The following is a 21870-nucleotide window of genomic DNA, read 5'->3' on the forward strand; positions in this document are numbered from 1 at the left end:
AAAACTACCAGACAGACACTTCCTCGGCCTGCACCAGCCTCTAGCCCTGCAACAGCTCAGGGAGCCAGCCAGGTGGGTTTCCTTCCCAGACACCCCAGCCCCACCTCACAGACCTCTGGCTGGCTCAGCCAGCATCTCCAGCTCCTTTCTTCCTGCCTCCCCCACCCCCCAACACCACCACTCCAACATCAAATTTTCATAGGAAGGCATCCAGTCCCTGGAGTCCCCTGTTCTCTACCCCAGAATCTGAAATCTGACCAAGGAGAGGGGCACACTGAGTCCATTTCAAAACTCTCTCCCAGCTAGGGTCCTATTTTAGGGAACAGAAGCAAGCGGAGTTACCACTAATGAGGCTCCAGGCCAAGGGAGCGAGTGGCTGGCGTCTACAGAGAGGCCCTGTGGGCTCTGGGAAGCCACAGGAACTCACCAGATCCCAGCCTGACATTAAAGATGACCCTGTAGGGGTCACGTGGACACTGCTCTGTGGGGCGTGGGGCCAGCATATGCCTGAGCAAAATGGCTCTCCCACGTGCAGAAAGTCATACATATAAGATACCCCACCCCCGCACACAGGGCTGCAAGAACCATGGCCTGCATAGTGGTCTGCTTGCTGATACCAGAAAGGCCTCAGGACCATCATGTGCCCTGACCATCAGGGTGTACTGCCCAGGGCCTTCAAGCAATTTCCAGGGCTCACAAAAATATCTAAAACCCTAAAAAAAAAAAAAAAAAAAAAAAAAAAAATCACTGCCTCTGAAATATAAATAAATTGAAATTAATAAATGCTTAACTAAGCAACTACCAAATATCCTATTATGCTAATTAGCAGTAATTATATTTCATGAAGGATGGGGGTGCATTTCAGTACGGGGGATACGACAGCGGGGCCTCCAGAAGCGAGGCGCCGCTGGTCCCCAGGCTCTGCTCTGACGCACACCCTCAGGCTGACGGCTACCCGCCTGTGGCTTGCCTTCCTTTCCAGCTGCCCTTTGTGTCCATTTAACCTGATTGCAGGGGACGTCATTGCTGGAGAGAACATTCAACACTCCTGTACTTTCCATGATCCTGTCCCTTTGCTGGAAGCCTGTCCAGTCAGCCCCGAACCTGGTTAGCACGAGACTCAGGTAGGGCATTTCTTTCCTAGGCTTTGCAGGGTCCTGTCCTGAGACAGTTTCTGACCTTAGCCTTGAAGCTGGACTGCCTAGGCAGGGCCTGAGATCAAGATCAAGAGAACAAACAGTCTCGCAATGGCTCTTATACATAAAGCTTCCTTGTCTCCTTTTCTCTAACCTACCCTCTCTACCAGGCACCCCGTCTTGGCAGTGAGCTGGTGTTTGTGGGAGATGGACAGCATGCTTTTGATGGGGATTCGGGGCCCCCAGCACCCTCATTTGGGCACATGGAGTCAGTCTGCTGTGATCATTCACACCTAGGCATTCATTCATGTGTTCTCCACACCTACACTGACACCTATTGTGTGCTCAGCCCCGTGTAACACACTGGTGCCTCAGGCATGAGACGGTGTGCATAGCCTTCCAAGCACGGAAGGAGGAGGGAGATATGTCAGACAGGATAGAATAATTGTGAGTGTGTGCCCACCTGACTGGAGGAAACTGGGAAGTTACTCCCCGTCCACCCTCAACATTTCCTCCACACATGGCTTGAAGTCTCACCACTGGGGAGCCAAGCTCTTGGGTAAAGAAAGTGTTTCTTTTTAAATTCAAGTAAACTTGAAAGGATCAACCTTTTATCAGTCTTGAATACATAAGTATAAATTATCTCTAATCTTTCCATCCCAGAAGATGTCCTTGGGAGTCCCGGCCCCGATCCTGCCTTGCTCTGTGAGTCTGTCTCTGGTCTCCATGACAAGCCCCTAAGGCCCTGAGGAAAGAGACCAGGTCTCTCAGAATGAATGGATGGGTCTGTGGAGGGATAGAGCTCTGGGGATGGTAGGGGTGGTCAGTAGCCAGAGTTCATGCTAAACCCTGGTTTTCCCAAGACAAAGGGCAATTTCCTGCTACCTCCATTCCCAGGTACCCTCCCACCTCCCCCCAGTCAGTCTTGGCAGAGCTCCCTCCTGAGCAAACCTGTCTCTAAGCACAGCTCTCCTGGGACACCCTAGGGTTGCAAAGTCCAGGCGCTGGGAGGGGAGAGGGACAGGAAACACAGGGAGAATGCTTGAGACACCGTGGTCCCACTTTTCCTGGCGACGACCGTTTTTTCCCCCAAATACACATATACTTGTTAGGCTGTCATTGGGGATGGCCGCCCCTTTTCCCTGGCTTCCAAATCCTTGTGGAGGAAGTGGGTTAGCATAGCTGCCCTGTCTGTCCCCAGGGATGACATCTCTGATTGGTCAGTGTGGGAAGAGGCTGACTGGGAGCAGGAGCCCTGGGGTCTGGCTAGGAGCTGTGTGACCCCAGCCAGGTCAGCCCTCTCCTGGGTTTTCTTCTCTGTGAAAGAAGGGTCTGTACAGAAGACTCGCTCTCTATATTTGACAGCTTTTCCCATGCTGGATACAGAGACTCCAGGAGCCCGAAGTCTAGGGTTTCTGCCTCACTACACTGTTCCCAGCAGGCCAAGAGTCCTGGGGGGAGGGGGCACTGAGCCCTTCCCTTCCCAGCTGGGAGATGTCTGGCCCCTCAAGTTCAGGCTGGAATTCCCTCCGTGGGCTGCTCCCTCTGCCCTGCTCCCAGCGCCTCGGTGACAGATTGGCTTCCCCTGCCCCTCACCTGGCCCCATCCATCTTGCACACCCTTTGCTCCCCCATCTGCCTCTCCTCACTCCCAGTGCCGGGAGACATGGGTCCTGGGAGGCTGCCCGGGTTAGCTAGCTCCAGCGTCTCTGCTCCCCCACCCCCATCACCCAGTCCTAAAAACAAAGGAATGTTCTGGAGTTTGGGAAGGATGCCCCCTCACCCAGGAGGGAGGAAGGGGAGGAGGCAGCCTTGTCCTGTCAGTGTCTGAGCTCTAAATAGAACAGCGGCTGGGATGGGGGAATGAAAATAAACAGCCCCTCTGAGCAGCCCCTTCCTAGCAGATACCGGATTTTCCTTCTGCTTTCTCAGCTCAGGGCCATTTCCCTCCTCTCCTCCCCTGCTCCCAGTCTGAGCCCAGCGAGGCGCAGGGCAATCTCTATTTCAGGGTGACAAGGGAGGAGGGGCCTGGCTGTGTGGCATCGGGTCTGGACTTTGGTGAGGAAAGCCCACCGAATGGAAGGCCAGGGATCAAACACAGAGGTGGCTAGAACTTTTTCTCCCTCAGGAAAGGGTTCTTATCCCAATGACTCCCATGTGGCTTAAACTTAGAATCACTCTCTCCCTTTAAAAACATGACCCCAAATTTAAGGGTCAATTTCTGGCTAGGTTCAAATTACACTGGTTGGCCTGTGCCTTTGGGGGAAATTCTCAGACTCACCCCCAGGACTAGAGATTGCTGCCCCCACAACACAAAGGGATGATCCTTGGTAGCCAGTAGGAAGGGTCTGCCTTTCATGGATCAGGAGTGGCTGGCTGGTTTCATGCTCAGGTTCTGAATAATTCAGGCCAAAGAACCCATTCTGGGTCCTGGACCCACTCCCGGGGCTGAATTAAAGGTGTTGTCTTTGGAGCTCAGTGCCATGGCCTCTCCAGACTCTTTGGTGTCATGGGGATTCAACTAGGGAACCCCAGAAGGCTCTGTTCTCTGCCCAGTGCTTGCCTTGAGATGAGACCATGGACCCTGACATTCTGCACCAGAGGGGGAGCCCCAGGGGCAGGGCAGCCCAAGACCTCCAGGAAGCATCTGACTGCCTCCAGCTTCTCTGGCAGGTAGGTGGGAAGAGTCAGGGAGGAGCTTGGACTCCTTCTGGGCCCCTCATTTCAAACAGGCAGGGTTCCGGACCCCTCCTGGGGTCTTGCAGCTGAGACCTTGCCCCACTGGAGGGTAAGGGAGTGTGTTGGAGGGTCCTGGCCTCCTCCCACCTCTGCTTCTTCCCTCTTTTCTTTCCTTCTTTCTCTTCACTCTCTCCCCTCCCCCCTCCTCCCCTCACAAAAGCTCTCTGTACACAGCCACTTCCTCTGGCTGCTGTCTCTGAGCCCAGACCTTATGAGAACCATATGGGGGAAAGACGCTGGAAGAGAAGGGGGTGGGGAAGCCAGCACGGGCCCGCCCCTCTAGCCTGCATCATTCCACTCCCCTCAGGCTATGTGCATGGCAGTTGGCACACTCTGTCCCAAACTCCCCTAACAGGATCCTGGTGGCTGGGGTGAGGGGTACTGACCAGAGCCAGAGATCCAGAGGGAGATCTGTACTCAAGAACTACCTCTCTGAGGCTGAAGCAACTGTGAAGGGGCTGTCCTGCCCCACCATGGTGCTTCTGAAGACCACCAAACTCAGAGCAAAATGTCCAGCCATGGCTAGGCACACCTGTGTGGCAAATGCCCCTCTCCCCTATGTGTACAGCGTATGTGGTGGGCAACTCCCCTCCCCCTCCCCTCCCACCCCCAACTGGGAGGCTGAGTGGATGAAGGTTTGTTGGCTCTGGAAGAACCTGGAGTGACCTGTCCCATGTCTGGCTCCCTCCGCACCCAGCTTTGGAATGTTCCCAGGTCAAAAGGGCCTGGGTCCTGCTGGGGAGGAACAGGGTTTTTTAAAGCAGCTTTTGTGTGCGTTGGGTCCCAAGTCCAGCCAGGTGAACATCGAGTCCCTGACCTGAGAGGAACGCTAAGAGAACCTAACCAGCTAACCCTGGTGTCCGCTAGCTAGCTGGGTGACTATTAATTAGCAAGAGCCAGGACCTCCCCTGCCAGTCTCAGCTTGCTCAGCTGTAAAATGTAGATGTAGGGGCTGGACTTGCTGATCTCTAAGGCCCTTTTCAGCACAAACAGTCTAGGAATTTATGACACTGGCTGGTCTCCTCTGAGAGGCTGTTCAGAGATCCTGGGAGGTCCTCCTAGAAGATTTCCTTCTGGAGTTATCTATTATCAGTCTTTTCTTGCAATTCCTTACAATGCTGCCTCCCTCTCAACTCCAACTGCCAGAGCTGAGAACCAGAGGGCAGGCCCATCAGCTGCTGCCCATGGGTGGCTGGGGGCTCACAGTGGTCTACATCTCCCTCTCACACCCAGGTTCTCCCCGTAGTAAGCCACCCCACCATGAGACCTTCCCCCAAAAAGGACAGGAGCATAAGTGCCCACAGCTGTCCTGTGGCCTGGGCCTCCATACTGCGGGCGGGGTAGGGTGGGACAGCTGGATCAGGAAGGAAGCCAGGAGTTCTACTTTCCTGGAAAACCTCGAATGAGAATTGATATGGGGAGGGGGGCATGTGGTCTACAAAAACAGAAGGCAGAAGTTGAGATAATAGGGTGGAGGTGGAAGGGTTTTCCGTGAGGTAAATAGGCGTGTTCACAGAGGCGCTTTTGAACTGCTTGGAGGCCTTCTCTGAGCAGAGAGGCTCCTTGCAGACAGGCCCCTTATCTGGCACCTTCTTTGCCTGAAGAGTCTCAACACCGGGTGTTTGCTGGATTTCCCAATGTGGAGCCCCACGTGCCCTGAGGACCTGTCAGCAGGGTGCCGTGTGAAGGGGACTGGGGTCTGGTGGCCCCCTCTGGAGGAAAGCAGGGGAGGAGGAAGGATAAAGCCACTGCAAAAACTGTTGGCTCAAATCCTGTTGTTTCTACCAGGTGACAGGCAAAAAGGTGAAAGGGGAATTTGTGTGGAAAAAGAAAAAGAGTGAGGAGGAAGAGTTTGGGAGGGTGTGGAGGAGGTTCCCATGCTCCTGCCCTCGTGCTGTGCTGCCAGGCTGAGGCGGCAGCCCCTTTCCAGGCCTCTCCTCCTTCTTCCCGCAGATGCTTGCTGGGGTGGGTTGGGACGGGAGGGCTGTGCTGGAGGGACTGAGCCCAGAGAAGAGAATCCTGGCCTGGCTTCTGCTCAAGAAGAATTTGGCTTCTTTCTACTTCAGGAGCCAGCATGGTGGGGGGGGGGGGGGGACTAGGGTGGGGCAGGGAGTCAAGGGTGGGGATGGGGGAGAACCTAAGAAATATGTCTGCAGCTGGGGTTCAGTCACACTCCAGGCTGATAAGCCAAGGGGCTCTCGGTTCTTCTCTGGCTTGGCCTGTCTGTCGTCCCTGTAGGGATGTCCAGCCAGGCTCAGGGGACTGTTGCTTTGGAAGGTATCTTAAACCAGCTAGATTGGTGACCCAGGATGAAAGGGGGTCCTTCCTCTGGGGACGGATTTGGATGGGCAGGTGAGCTAGCAGTCATGTTTGCTGCCCCCTGTCATAATATATTCTCACCCAGAACTGGCCCCACTCTCTCCCTGGAGTGGCGTCGGTGGGAATTAGCCATGGCTGGAAAGGATTAGTTGCCAAATCATTCTAAGATGTACTGCTAAACCATCTTTTAGCGTTTTCCCCCTTCCTTCTGCCTTCAATACGTTAGGAATTCTTAATCCCGACAAACAGACACATAAAGAGACGGCAACCTTCCTAGGTGTATGGACACAGCCACAAGGCCCAGTATATACACACATACCCCTCTCGGGAACAGAACTGTCCTGGCCCAGCAGGGACTCAGCACAACCACCCGCACAGCCTCACAGCAAGCATTTTTCTCCTCCAGAACTGAGTGGGCTGGGGAATGCTGGGCCTGTCTGGACCCTTCAGCAGGAGCGGACACCCAGCAGGACCTGGAATGAGCAGCCACAGATGCCATCGCAGTATCCCTGAGCCGCTGGGAGGTGAGAGAAGGCAGACATGCCTGCTGCCTTCACCCCCTAAAGCACACATGCACACACACCCCAGCTGGGAAATGCAGGCCAGGCGGCCAACGTCAGAGGCTGACCAGTCTTGTCCTGTCAGGAAGCCGGCAGCCTCTGAACTCACCCAACCAGAGGCGTTACTGTATTGTTCTGGACACAATCGGGTAGAACGTGAGCCAGCCGGACTCGGGCAAGGGGCGTTGGGGAAACGGTTGCCACCGGGGTCTGGAGGGCAGGGAAGGGGAAGCAGCTGTAGGCTGGGTCCAGAACGACAGGAAAGGAAAGGGCCGCCGTGAGGGCCCAAGCCTCCACTCCACGGCGTGGCGTGCGTGGAGTTCCAAGCACATGGTCACGGCTGCGGTTGGGAGGGTCGCTAACTCCTGCGGGAACTTCATACCCCCATCGAGGAGGCTTGGGGTCTGGCTGCCAGCAAAGTGAAGGCTTAATAAGGCCCTGGCTGGGGACGGAAACGGGACGCCTACCCCTCTGCCAGGTTTCTTTCTTAGCAAAATTCAATGGAGAAACTGCCAAAACTGGTGTCATAGCCAGGGGAGGGAGAGAGGAGGGAGGGATGCAGGACCCCGCGCACAGCTCACTTCCCAGATGTGCGAGGCGGGAGAGGGGTCCACGAGGAATCGAGATGCTGGGGTCTCATTCGGACCAGAAGCGCCTGCACCCAAAAGACAGACTTCCTTCCCGCCCTCCCTAAGTAGTCCGACCGGCTGGAAGCCGGGAGCGAACGGAGCGCCCCCCACTGGAGGAGCCAGGCCCGCTGGGTGAAGCCGGGAGACTCCTCGGTACCAGCTGGGACGCTCCGCGGTGCTGACGACCACAGCCACATACTGGGCCCGGACGTCGAGCTTTCCTGAGACTTTCCCCAACCCCACCCACCTCGGGTCCCCGAAATTCGCAACACCAGCCCGGGCTGGAAACTCAAGGGGCGTGGGGGTCCTGCCCGCTCGCATTCCCTTCACCTGTGCAGGTGAGTGGGCGCCCGCAGCGCCTCTCCCTGGGTCGCGCCCGCTCCCCGAAGCCCCTTCTTCCTGCCACATCTCTGGAGCCCTAATCTCTCCCCTAGTTCTCCCTCCTCGGCGCCTGGAATCAGGCCTGTCCCAAAGTCTCTGAAGTGGCGGCGCCGTCCCAGTCCCCCTCTTCCCGCCCCTTCCGTCTGGTCTCCATTCGTCCCCCTGTCCGGGTTCAGGCCAGGCCGGCCGAGGAGGGTACTCACAGGGTAACGGTGCCGTTAGGCAGGAGGCCGGGCTCGGGCGGCTCCGGGAGTTCCCCGCCGCCGCACACCACCCTCCTGCGCGCTGGGTTGGGGGCGCCGCCGCTTAGCCCCTTGGGCCGCTCCCCCGAGCACTTGCAGCTGCGGATGGGGACGGGGCAGCCGGGCGCGCCCCGGGTCTCGCGCGCCAGAAGCAGAAGCCACGACAGCAGCGGCAGCAGCAGGCGCGCCGGTGTCCCCTGCATCCTGCGTCCCCCAGCGCCCATCAGCCCATAGCCCCGCGGGGACCGACAGCGCTGGGGCCGGTCTGCGCGTCGGCCGGAGGGACCCGGGCGAGCAGGAGGCGTGCTCAGCAGGGGCCCGGGGCGCCCGAGGGCGGGGCGGGGGGCCCTGGGCGGAGGCAAGCCCCGGGGTCCCCGCCGCCGCACCCCGGGGGCATGTCCGGCGAGCGCCCCGGCGGGGAGGACGCCAGCGGCTGTCAGCGCAGAGCAGGCGGCCCTCCGCGGCGCTGCCGGAGTCTCTGCGCGTCGCCCCGGAGTTGGTGGAGGCCGGGCCCCTCCGCGTTGCCTGCTCGGTCGGCGCTGGGCTGAGACCTAACGGATCGCGCCGGGCCCCTGCTGCCGCCGCCGCCGCCACCGCTCCGTGCCATGGATGGAGGCAACTCAGCGCGGCGCAGCTCCCGCTGCCGCCAGACCCCGCCCGCCTGCCCCAGGGTGCGCCCTCCCCTCGCCAGCGCGTCCGCTAGGCCCTAGCGCCTCCCCACACGCAGCCAGGCCGATGCCCTCCCGGGCGCGACCGCAGGCTGGCCGGCTCGAGGCCTCGCGTGTCCCCTGCACCCATCCTGATCCCAGACTCCTGGTCTCTCCTGCCCTTCTCCACAGCCCCTCTCAGACCTTCAAGCCCAGCGCCATCACGTTCCTCAAAACCCTCCGGTCCTCATGCCCATCCAGCCTGCACCCTGCTGCTTCTGGGGCTTTCATGGACCTGCCGGCTTGACCAGAGATGTCTGGTGCTCCCTGTTTTGGACTGAAATTTATTCACCGCCTTGGGGTTGCTGAGACTCAGCATCCCTTGGCCCCTGACCTGATGGGGTCATTCTGGAACGCAGCTCTCACTCGCACAGCCCTACGCCAGCCCCCGCAGGACACAGCCGAAGGCTAAGGAGGCCCAGACCCTCCTCTGCCGCTGTGACCTTGCCCAGCGGGGTGTGCATGTCACTTGGCCAAGGAGGGGGCAAAGGCCAAGGCAGACGGGCTAGATTTACCGTCTAACCTTTTCCATATCCCAGCGTATGTTTGTGTGTGTGTGTGGGGGGGGGAGAATGAGGGAACCCAAGAAGGCGAAAAGCAGGGATCTGTGTGGGGGTGTGGAAAAAACACCCTACTGTGAGTCAGAAAGCTCTGTGGGACTTTGGACACAGCCGCTAACATCTCGGAGTATTTAATCTCTGGAGTCAAAATGGGGCCGTGCCTGCCCCCTAGTTTATGAATGTAAGTTGTGGCATGAGAATGAGTGAGTGAGCCAGAGGGGGCACCCTCCAGTTTCCAGAGGCAGAGGGCTGGTGGCTTGGGACGTAGGCCTGATCTTGGCAGCTGGAGATGGGGATGAAAATTGCCTGTGGGTCTTTGTTGGACAGTAATGCAAGCTGGGATGGAGCTGGGGATAGAAGAAGAGTGTGGCCCAGTGTATCTGCTTCCTCAGTTTCCCCACAAAGGCTGATTTTTCTGCCACTTAACAGAGCCTTGCTGCTGAGGGGCAGGAAGTCTTGGGTGGGGGATCCCTGAGCAGGACTTCTGTTCTCTGTGCTACCACAGTGGCTGCTGCACTTACCACCACTTTCTTTCTGTGTTCTTGGCCCTGCTGGTGTGTGTAGCACCTTTTCCAGGATGGTGGTCTTTCGGCCCGTCTCTCCCCCCACCCCCACCCCCACCCTTGCAGGGAAGCAACTTCTCTTCCTTGCCCGTTGGCGGCAGACACGGGGCCCAGACACTGGCTTCGTCACTTTCCCTCTCTGGCTCCACAAGTCTCTCCCAGTTGCAGGCTCTGGTTCCTTGAACTTCCAAATATAAATAAATAGTGATTGCAAATGTAGGAAGAGAGAAGGGCCACGCACTCCCCCAGCAGGAGCCCTCGGCAGGCGGCAGGCGGGCTGGGGCTGCATTCCTCAGGAAGGGTCAAGAGAGCGAAGTGTGTCTTAGAGCCACGGCCCAGAGGCAGGGTCTGCGATCCAGCCGACCCGCGCCCGGGAGAGGAAAACTTCTCAGAGAAAAGAGGAGAGGAGGCCCCTGGCCTGGGTCACACAGCCTTTCTGTCATTTCTTTTTGCTAAATGAAGAAACTCGAAGTCTGGAAAGGAATTCCACTGTAACACTCTCTGAGGCTGAGTAGAGGCCAGGTGACATTTACCAGGTGAAGCTTCCCCACAGGTGGGAATGAGGTGCTTGGTGAAGACATTTTCAAAAACCGCTGTCCTGTCTGTTGGTCATCTTTTCTGGCTTCTGTTCCCCACCCAGGGAGGTGAATGGAGCTGGGGTTACTTTCCCATTTTACAAGTGTGGATGAGGAAAATGAACCACTCACTGAGCGATAAGGGGTCTGGGGTGTGAACTTACCCTCTGATTCTTTTGTAAGCGCTCTTTTCTCCCAGCCACTTGAAGCTTTTCTGATAGGCGCTCCCGGTTATTTGTACTCAGAGGTGCAGGGTGGAGTGAATGAGTGGCCTACACGAAAATCTTTTTGTCTTGAGGTTTGTTTGAGATAGAAGGATGACTCAAACTTTGTTTCCAACCGCAGGAAATCTAGCTAGGGAGTTTGCTCAAAGTCCCTAGTTCGTGATAAGCACTTGAATGGAGTGGGGATAAGGTACCATGATAATAGGGATGAGGCTGAAGTAACCCTGACTGAAGCAAGGGAATGGGGCTTACCATAAGTTTTAGTCCAATCTAGGACAGGATTCTTCTAGACCATAATTATTTTCTTAATGGTCTGAGGGCTCACATCTGCTATGCTCTTCTCAAAAAAAACAAAACAAAACACCTTGCCTTTGCCAGGTACTAGCTTCGAGCCAACCTCTCTCTTGGTCTCAGCTTCAATGCTGATCCATTCCCCCTTATCAAGGAGTGGCTGGGGGCTTTTCCCCCAAGAGAGACCAGGTCCTTCATGAGGAGCAGCTGAGAGTGAAGATGGGGGAAGGGTCACTGCCTCCTCTCTCCAAGACTAGAGCAGACCAGTGCTACCGAAGGACCTGCACATAAGGAGGGTACCATCCCTGAGTGATTATCATGTGCCAGGCACCTGTTTACTGCATTTTGTAAGAATTAGCTCAGTTAGTCCTCACAATAGGATGAAGATGACTGTTTTAACAGGGAACTGAAAGGTAAAGAGATACCTTAATAGTAACTTGCCCAAGGATATACACTGAGTAAGTAATAGAATCAGGATTTGAACCAGGTATTCTGGACTTCAAATTTTTAACTGCTGTGCTCTATAATTTCTAGGGGAGGAAAGGGACCCTCAACAATTCCGCCATAAGTTTCCCTCCCCTTGAGCTTTCCTCATTTTGATTCCCTGGTCCCTCTCTGAGCTGAACCTTAAAGATGTCCACTCCCAAACCAGAGCTGTTAGTAGAACCAGGATCCACTCCCTTACTTTTCTAATGGAGTTGAAGAAGACAGAAACTTCTCAAAGGAGTTTCACTATTCATCTAGAAGAAAATGAGGGGTCAGTAAAGACTATCAGAAGGCTATAAGCACATACAGAATCAGAACACATCCCAGCCCCAGGTCCTGCTATGGAGGCCCCACCCTCCAGGTTCACTTTTATTTCTTAGGTCATCTATTTCCCTCTGTGCCTTGTTGCCTTTCAGAGGGAAGGTCCTAACACAGACGCAGGACAACATTGGGTGACATCATAGCCCATAATTGAATTGATAATGCAAACAGGACATTTCTCTAGGGCTCCGTTAGCTTACAAAGACAGTGGAGGCACTGAGCTGTGACACCCCCCTCCATCCTCCCACCTCCCTGCCAGGTGGCTCTACTGGGTGGGCAGTCTTCTCAACACGCTGTCCCCTCTTTCCTGTCTTGTACCTCCCTGTGGGGACTGTGTTGAGCTGCCTGTCCTGTTGGGACATTCACACTGAGTGTTCATGACAGCTATTTATGCCTCAACCAGAAGAAATGAATAAGAATTCATTCCTCTCTAGATGAATATTTGGGACTGCAAGGGCTTCCCTTTGGTGCTCAGGTTTCACCACATACCAGCTACCTATATATATATAATTTAGACATTCCCAGGGTTATAATCTCTGTCTCCATTAAAATATGACTCATTCTCTGAGTGAAACCTACTTACATTATCCCAGATAATGGAATATTTCCTCACTATGAGCACAGTGGCTAAGAGCATGAATTCTGAAGTTAAAGTCAAACCATGTCTCTCCATTTTACTAACTGTGATTGTGGGCACGTCACTTACTTTATCTCGGCCTCAGTTTTCTCATCTGTGAAATGGGGACTAAAAACATTATTTGCTTCAGACGATTGTGATGATGGTATCAGTTGTATGTGTGGATGAAAATAGGGCCACATACCAAATCTGACAAGCTTGCGAGATGCCTGCATGGTGGGCCTTACAAACTCAGAGACTGAAAGTAACCATATACAATTGGCTGAACATAAAACTTCCCAACTAAAAATGTGTCATGGGGACTTCCCGCCAAGATGGAGGCGTAGACAGACCCGTTGAGTCTCCCTCCACAACTAAGAAGGAATACAACTACCTCAAAACTATAGAAACAACCAGAAGTTCCAGAAAATCAAACTACATGGAAGTCCAGCAAACAAAGATATAAGGAAGAAATACTCATCCAGAGAGGTAGGAGGGACGGAGCCGGGGCAGAGAGGATGCGGTGTGGTGGCGGCAGAGGCGGCAGTAGCAGCAGTGGGCTGGCAGAAAGCGCAGTAACACATTTTAAAAAGTCAGGAGGGACACCTGGGGGGCGTTCCCAGCTCCTCACCGGACCTCTCAGCTCAGGGTCCCAGCACCGGGGGAAATCAAGCCTCATTGCTTCTGACTGTGCAGACCAGTGGGGGTTGGGGTGGAGGTGGAGACTGCCAGTCTCAGCAGAGCCCGTTTGTTTAAAGGGCCCCCACGGTCCTAGAATGTCTGCAGACCCACCCACTCTGGGAACGATGGCCAGGGCAGCAGCTGGGGGACGCCAGAGTCTGGTGTGGAAGTGGGAGAGGTGCCTGGATTGGGGGGGTGAGTGCTGGGTAGGTGGCATTGTTCCCTCTCGAACCCTTCCCCCACATACTGCTCTACAACGTGGTGAAACAGGTCACCCTGTACTGACGAATCCCTAAGGCCCCGCCCCTTACAGCGTAACAGGAGCAAGAGCTCTTCCTGGGAAGCGGAGGCAAACAAACACAGGAGCCTGTCAGAATGAGGAAACAGAGAAGTATGGCCCAAAAGGGAGAAGGAATCAAGGTTCCAGTGGGAGAACTAAGCGACGAGGAGATAGCCAACCTCACAGATGAGGAGATAGACAACCTAACAGATGAAGAATTCAAAACACTGGTGATAAAGATGCTCACAGGCTTGACAGATATGCTTGAGTACGGCAAACGCATAAGAGAAGAAGTGAAGGCTATGCTAAGTGAAACAAAGGAAAATCCACACAAAACCACTGGTAAAGGGAAGAAAACTGGGGTTCAAATCAATGATTTGGAACATAGGGAAGATAAAAACAGTCAACCAGTGCAGAACAAGGAAACAAGAATTGAAAAAAATGAAGAAAACTTCCCAAATTTTGGGAAGGACATGGACATACTGGTCTAGGAAGCACGGAGGGTCCTGGGCAAGCTGGACCCAGAGGGGATCACACCAGGACGCATCATGATTGAGATTCCAAAGGTGAAAGATAAAGACAGTCCTGGGGGCAGCAAGAGAGAGGGGGAGAGTTGCCTACGGGGTGGGGGGGGTGTTGCCTATAGGACTATCCGCTGATTTCTCAGAGGACACTTTGCAGGCAGGAAGGGACTGGCAAGCAGTATTCAATGTGATGAAAGGCAACCTGCAACCAGGATTACTCTATCCAGCAAAGCTATCATTTGGAATGGAAGGGCAGATGAAGTGCTTCCCAGACAACGTGAAGCGAAAAGAGTTCATCATCACCAAGCCATTATTATATGAAATGTCAAAGGGGCTTACTGACGAAAAAGAAGATCAAAACTATGAATATTAAAATGACAACGAACTCACAACTATCAACAACTGAATCTAAAAAATAAAAACAAAATTCAACTAAGCAAATCAGAATAGGAACAGAATCATAGGTTTGGGGATCATTTGGAGGGTTATCAGCTGGGAGGGGGGAGGGGGAGAAATGGGGATATGGTGCAGGGATTAAGAAGCATAATCTATTGGTACAAAATAGACAGGGGGATGTTAAGAATAATATAGGAAAGGGTGAAGCCAAAGAACTTATATGCACGACCCATGGACATGAACTAAGAGGGGTGGGATTGCTGGAGGGAAGGGGGGTACTGGGCAGAGGGGAGCAAAGGGGAAAAAAATTGGGACTACTGTAACAACATAATCAATAAAATATACTTAAAAAATTAAAAAAAAACGTGTCATGGCAGGTGGTCTGGTCTAGGCCTGAAGCGTCTCTGACAAATGTCAACCTTTACCTTCAGTGAGCTTGTCTATTGTCTTTTTGCAGACATTTTGAAATGACAGCGTAATCTTGTCCAGTAGAGCGCAAGACCACAGAACCCCCTCATTATCTTGTTTCCTGAATACCATCTTTGTGCTGTGAATGTTAGGTATTAACTATCCTGTACCCACTTATGTAAAGGAGGTATGTGTCCCTCTATTTGGCTTTTTATCCAATGTCAGATATTTCTCTGCTTTGCTTTCTCCTGCCTCCCTAATGTACCACCAGTGGATTTCACGAAACCTCCTTATGTCTCCTTTTATTCTACTGTATAAAATAAGCTGCTAAACTGCCATTCTCCAGAGCACTTTCTCAACCTATTGAGATTTTTCTTCCTGGCAATTGTTGTCAGTTTGGCTCAAATACACTCATAAAAATTCTCTACAGGTTTGGACATTTCTTATGTTGACATATGTAAATGAAGCCTGGGTGGTATGACACCAAAGTATATTTGGTCTTTGTCCCTGGTTCCTGACCCAGAGCTTCTAAAGCCCTTGAAATTTACTGAGTAATAGGAGTATGTTTTGGTATTCCCAAGGACACTTTTTGAGCACACCTGTATTTGTGCTACTGCTGTAATTTAGGGTGCCACTTTTAGATAACCTCAGGATGGGGCTAGTCGCCAGAAAGCAAGTGATTAGAGGGCTTGCACTTTCAGCCCCACCCATGAGCTTCCACGAAAGGGAGAGGGGTTGCTGGAGATTGAGGTTTATAAACCTTCTTGAGCAATGGGGTTCAGAGAGCTTCTAGGTTAGTGGCCACCTCAAGGTGCTGGGAGGGTGGCACACCTGGAATGGGTAAGTAAGTTCCATGTCCCCTCCCCCCACATCTTACCCTGTGCATCTCTTCTAGTTGGCTGTTCCTGAGTCATTTCCTTTATAATAAACCAGCAAATGTACATTTTTCCCCCTGAGTTCTATGAGCTGTTTTTGGGGGAAAAAAAGAGGAGAGAGAGAGGAGAAAAAAAAAAAATCAAAACTCAACAGGGAGTTGTGGAAATCTCTGATGATTTAGCCAGTCAGTCAGATGTCCAGGTGGCCAGGGACTTGGACCTGAAATAGAGGCAGTCTTGTGGGACTGAGCCCTTCACCTGTGTGGTCCACACTAACTCTGTGTTGTCAGTGTCAGAATGGAATTAAATTGTAGGATATCTTGTAGATGTCAGAGAATTGGAGAATTGATTGTTGTCAGAGAACACCCCAGCCTGGCACATGCAAGTAAGTCCTCAGGAGTTGTTAGTTTTTGAGCTAACCTGCAGCTTCTAGGGCTTGCTGCTATTTTTCTTTCTTTTTTCAAGTACGCTTTATTGATTATGTTGTTACAGTAGTCCCAATTTTTCCCCCTTTGCTCCCCTCTGCCCAGTACCCCCCCTTCCCTCCAGCAATCCCACCCCTCTTAGTTCATGTCCATGGGTCGTGCATATAAGTTCTTTGGCTTCACCCTTTCCTATATTATTCTTAACATCCCCCTGTCTATTTTGTACCAATAGATTATGCTTCTTAATCCCTGCACCATATCCCCATTTCTCCCCCTCCCCCCTCCCAGCTGGTAACCCTCCAAATGATCCCCAAACCTATGATTCTGTTCCTATTCTGGTTTCTTAGTTGAATTTTGTTTTTATTTTTTAGATTCAGTTGTTGATAGTTGTGAGTTCATTGTCATTTTAGTATTCATAGTTTTGATCTTTTTCTTCAGTAAGTTCCTTTGACATTTCATATAATAATGACTTGGTGATGGTGAACTCCTTTAGCTTCACCTTGTCTGGGAAGCACTTCATCTGCCGTTCCATTCCAAATGATAGCCTTGCTGGATAGAGTAATCCTGGTTGCAGGTTGCCTTTCATCGCATTGAATACTGCTTGCCAGTCCCTTCCTGCCTGCAAAGTGTCCTCTGAGAAATCAGTGGATAGTCCTATAGGCACCCCCCTGTAGGCAACTCTCCCCCTCTCTCTTGCTGCCCCCAGGACTCTGTCTTTATCCTTCACCTTTGGAATCTCAGTCATGATGCGTCCTGGTGTGGTCTCCTCTGGGTTCAGCTTGCCCGGGACCCTCCGTGTTTCCTAGACCTGTATGTCCATTTCCTTCACAAAATTTGGGAAGTTATCCTCATTTTTTCCAATTCTTGCTTCCTCGTTCTGCACTGGTTGACTGGTTTTTTTCTTCCTATGTTCCAAATCATTGATTTGAACCCCAGTTTTCTCCCCTTTACCATTGGTTTTGTGTGGATTTTCCTTCGTTTCACTTAGCATAGCCTTCACTTCTTCTCTTATGTGTCTGCCATACTCAAACATATCTGTCAAACTGTGAGCATCTTTATTACCAGTGTTTTGAATTCTTCATCTGTTAGGTTGTCTATCTCCTCATCTGTGAGGTTGGCTATCTCCTCGTCGCTTAGTTCTCCCACTGGAACCTTGATCCGTTCTCCCTTTTGGCCATACTTCTCTGTTTCCTCATTCTGACAGGCTCCTGTGTTTGTTTGCCTCTGCCTCTGTGTCCCAGGAAGAGCTGTCACTCTTGTTACGTTGTAAGGGGCAGAGCCTTAGGGATTCGTCAGTACAGGGCGACCTGTTTCACCACATTGTGGAGCTGTATGTGGGGGAGGGGTCTGAGAGGGAACAATGCCACTTTCTCAGCACTCGCCCCCTTTCCAGGTCCTTTTCCCACTTCCGCACAGGACTGGCACCCCTCTAGCTGCTGCCCTGACCATCGTTCCCAGAGTGGGTGGGTCTGCGGTTGTTCTAGGACAGTGAAGGCCGTTTAAACACGGGGACTCTCCTGAGACTGGCAGTCTCCACCTCCACCCCAATCCCCACTGGTCTGCACAGTCAGAAGCAATGAGGCTTGATTTTCTCTGGTGCTGGGACGATGAGCTGCAAGGTCCGGTGAGGACATGGGAACACTCTCCAGGTGTCCCTCCTGACTTTAAAACGTGTGACTGTGCTTTCTGCCAGCCTGCCACTGCTGCCACCACACCATGTGCTCTCTGCCCTGGCTCCGTCCCTCCTACCTGTCTGGATGAGTATTTCTTCTTTATATCTTTGTTTGCTGGACTTCCATGTAGTTTGATTTTCTGAAACTTCTGGTTGTTTCTATGGTTTTGAAGTAGTTGTATTCCTTCTTAGTTGTGGAGGGAGACTCAGCCTGTGTGTCTACGCCTCCATCTTGGCCGGAAGTCTGCTGCTATTTTTCTTATTGGTACCTACATAGTTTTGCTGTGTGTTGTAGTTCACTGTTTACATATTTGACTCTTCCATTAGATTGCAACACCCCAGAGAGGGAATTCTTTTCTCTATTTTTTATAATTCTCAGTTTGTATTAATAGTGCCCAACAAATAGAGGAGACATTTATTTAACTTGCTCAACAAAGTGTTACTGAAGCCTTAGTCATTTATTTAAACAAAATTTATTGAGTGTTTGCCATGTGCTCCATACTGTTTTGGGCACTGAAGATATAGCAATAAACCGAAAGAAAGTCTGTGGTTTCATGGAACTAACATCATAGCAGAGGGATCCAGGTAATGTATAAATAAACAAATACACTGTACGTATGTATAATCTAGTAGGTGGTATAAGATCAATGAAGCAAAATTAATCAGGGTAAGGGAATGATGAATGATGGGGAAGACCTCTCTGATGAGGTGATCTTTGAGCAGAGTTCTGACGGAAGGAGTGAGCCCCATGGATTTGGGGGGTGGGGCAGAGCATTCCATGCAGAGGGAACAGCAACTGGCAGGAACATGGGAGCACACTCCCTGTGGACAAGTTAGGGACTTGTGTGGTTGAGCGCAATGAGCAAGAGGAAGACACCCCTCCTTCTCCACCCGCCACCTTGCACTGAGGTGGACAGTGTAGGCAGGTGTGGCTCTCTGGTCTCCCCAACACAAGGCCAGGCTCACACACCCTGGGGGAGGCCCCAAGCAGCACTGAAGATAAAAGAAGAGGAGCAAAAAGCTGTTTGGTGGAAAAAGTTGCAGGTGTTTTCTGGGCTGGAGGAATGGTGGGGGACAAGCCTGGAGCACTTGGGATCATCCCTAGCATTGGGCCCAGGAGCATTGGTGAGATTGAGGAGTAGGATCTCCTTTTGCAAGGCTGGGCTGAGGCTGAGGCAAACGTCAAACGTTCCTCCACAGCGAAGCCTGCTTCTAGCCTCATCAGTATTGACAAAAAGTATTTTTATTAAAGCAATACATGCATAAGGTTAAAAAAATGAAACAGTATGGAAGAGCCTAGAATGAAAAGCAATGGTTTCACCCAATTCTGCCCCGCCCACCCCAGAGGAGGCTTTTACCTGTTCCTGCTTTCAGTTCTCTGAAGGAGCCTTAGTACTCGGGAGGGCTTCCCCGTCTGGTGGTGGGTTTGCATGGCCAGCCCTCAGGAGCTTTCCTCCCAGCGACTCTGCACAGATTTCCCAGCCTGGCTCTCTGGGTCACTGCGGCCCTCTCCCAACACTGTGGCCCCTTCCCCATGGGCCACTCACCAGGCTTGGAGCAAGTGGGAAACCCCTCCAGTCATGGGGGTGTCTCAGAGAGACACCCTCATTTACACAGAGCGGAGGCTCATCAGCAGCCTGGCAGGTTGGATTTCTAGTTTTCTGGAAAAGTCTGTCTCTGCGCGGAACCATGATTCCCTGCAGCAGCTGTCTCCTTGGTGCATAGCGGGCCCGGGGCTGGTTTCTGGGGCTGGCCCTTTGGAATCTGTCTCTTTTGTCTATCTCTTCCTTTCCCTTCCTTTGTGCTTTTCTTTCTCCTCTCTTGTCCTCTTTGAGTGCCCTCCTCTCTGTCTCTGGAAGGTCAAGGTCAAACTTCTATGCATGAGGTTCGGCTCTATTACCTAAGACCTATCAGTCTGTCTTGGCGCCCTGGAAGGCCATGGTCATGGAGAGGAGGCTGGAAGAAAGGTAAGAGGAGCCCTCTCTCTGGGCCTCCAGTCCTGGGGACACACTCAGGCAGCTTGGGTGTGTCACTGGAGTCTTGGCTCCTAGGGTGTGTGAGCCAGAGTATCCAGTTTTGGTTTCTCTCTGGGCTGATTGTGCTGTTTTATGCCCCAGTCCCTAGTTAGGTCTTTAAGACTGTGGGGAGGGAAAGGGAAGGCTGGGGTGCTCATGTTTGGGCAGCATGTTCAGGGGAAGCTGGGCTTTCCCACCTCCCTGTGTCCAGCCCCGTGTGCCAGCTGCACTCAGCGATGCACTCACAAGGGAGCTGGTTGTGGGCACCAGGGCTTTAGTTGTTTCTTGGAGGGACCCCTTCCTCCTCACCGTAGAGGATCATGTTTTGTTTCCACAGGAAAGCAAGAGTTTTCCCAACAGCGCTTATCTGCTCTGTCCATCAGCACTCCACCTTGTTTCTCCAGGGAGATTCAAACAGACTGTGAAGCCCAGCCAGGCTGGGTCCGGTGCGCCGTCCCTAACCTTGGATGAGCTTTCACTTCGTGCCAGGTCCTGTACACAGCACTTCACATGTTTTATCACATTTAAACTTCACCACAACACCATGGGGCAGTTGTTCTTACTGTCATACCTATTTACAGATGAGGAGACTGAGACACCAAGGGGTAAATTCTTTAGCCCAAGGTAATTTGAGTGGTAAAGGACAAATTTGGGATTCAAACCCAGACAGACGGGTGTCGGGTGTCGGAGTCTTGGAGCAAGTACTGTGGCTGTGTGTGTGTGTGTGTGTGTGTGCGTGTTCCCCTGCCCCAGTGGGGCCACCTACTTTTCCTCCTGCAGCTCTTCCCACTGCATGTTCCCACACTTACTACATGAAGTCTTTTTGATGCCTGGGTTCCTTGAAGTGGACACAGTGAGAGCCCTGTTCCCCCATTCCCCACCCCACGCTCCAGGCTCTGGGCCTCAGCTCAGAGTGCCAAGCAGTATGGGGGCTGCCAAAGTGGGCCTGGGCCTCCCAGGTGAGCACAGACATGCTAGGGACAGCCAGCCCCACAGCCGAGCTACACACTCTGGGAGACCAGTCCCAGAGGCACGCACAGAAGCGCCTGTAAAGACCCACACCCACAGAGACAGAGAAGGTGACTCTCACCTGGACCTACAGTCTCTGGTCACCAACCTGGAAAAGGGAGAGAGCCGTGCCCAGGCAGAACTGCCTTTCACCAGAGGGGCTGCCCTCTCCTGTCAGTGCAGGCCCCAGAGCCCCAGAGTCCTTAGTGGCTGACTCCCTCCCTCACTGGTAAGTACCAGGCAAAGGATGCTTAGAGCTCAGCTTCGAGGGCAAAAGGGGGAAAGGAAGATGGCTGGGCTCACCCAGAAGACTCAAATGGAGGGATGTTCTCTTTTTCCAGGGGTGTAGATACCCACTTTGAAAGCCAGCACGAGGCCCATCAGGCTGGCTGGGGCTCCAGACCCCAAAGCGGCTGTCAGTGCGTGGAGGTGTCTGTTGGGAGCTCTGGGGATCAGCAGCAGCTCCTCAAGCCTGGGGCCCAGCTGGTAATCCCCCTCCGTGGGGGCCAGCCAGGCCCCAGCAGAGGAGGGCTGTTGGCAGAGTCTGCCTCTGCAGATCTCTGGCTTTATCTTCCTCACACATTGAAACCATCAGGCCAGGCCTGACTGCAGCCTGCCCAGCTCTGTCTGCTGGAGACACTGTGCTTTCATCCAAACCAGACCTTCCCTCCTCCAGGTCCCCACTCGGGGAAGGGGGGGCAGCAAGCATGGCCTCCCTTGTGCTCCCCTGGAGCCAATTTCAGAACTTTTTACCTTTGTCCTCTATTTTGCTCTCCTCTCTGAAACGTTTATGGGCCACCTTCCATGCTGGAAGCCCTGCTCCACCCTCACACCCCAAAGGGAATTTGAGTCAATGCTGCAGAAAAGAGGGCCTTTTGGGGGCTCCGAAGTCCGGAGCTGCTCCATCAAAGCAGGGAGCACTCTTCAGTGCCTCATGTTCTGGGGAAGCCAAATCAAAGGCAAACCCTGAATTCCTCTTGCTCACGGCCAATAAAAACCTTGCTTCAGTGCCGGCTTCCTCTGCTGAAATCAGATATCCTAGTAATAAACAAGTCCGAAAGGCAAGGGAAAGCGCTTGCTTCTTTCTTCTGATTAGTTTTTCTTCCTTAAAAAAACGTTCTCTCTTATAACAGGATGCCTGCCTCAGAAACTTGAGCACAGAACTGCGCCCTCTCCTTCCCTGCACCCCCCACTCCAGAGCCCTCACCCCCTGGGCTCCTGCAGGCGAGGGTGGGGCC

At 52.9% G+C, this 21870-nt stretch overlaps 1 protein-coding gene across 2 annotated transcripts in view; it reads right to left on the bottom strand.

Annotated features, from left to right (window-relative positions):
- Positions 1 to 8590, bottom strand: part of ADGRA2 (adhesion G protein-coupled receptor A2) — a 37012-nt gene extending 28422 nt beyond the window's left edge. For both annotated transcript variants that reach the window (XM_090257972.1, XM_090257971.1), the window contains exon 1: positions 7967 to 8590. In XM_090257972.1, coding sequence (XP_090114098.1) covers positions 7967 to 8229 — 263 coding nt within the window. In that variant the 5' untranslated portion in view covers positions 8230 to 8590. The remainder of the gene's footprint in view (positions 1 to 7966) is intronic.
- Between the last annotated feature and the right edge of the window lie 13280 nt (positions 8591 to 21870).

The sequence above is a fragment of the Furipterus horrens genome, unplaced genomic scaffold, assembly GCF_987537825.1.
Source record: "Furipterus horrens unplaced genomic scaffold, mFurHor1.1.pri manual_scaffold_12, whole genome shotgun sequence".
Taxonomy (NCBI): Eukaryota; Metazoa; Chordata; class Mammalia; order Chiroptera; family Furipteridae; genus Furipterus; species Furipterus horrens.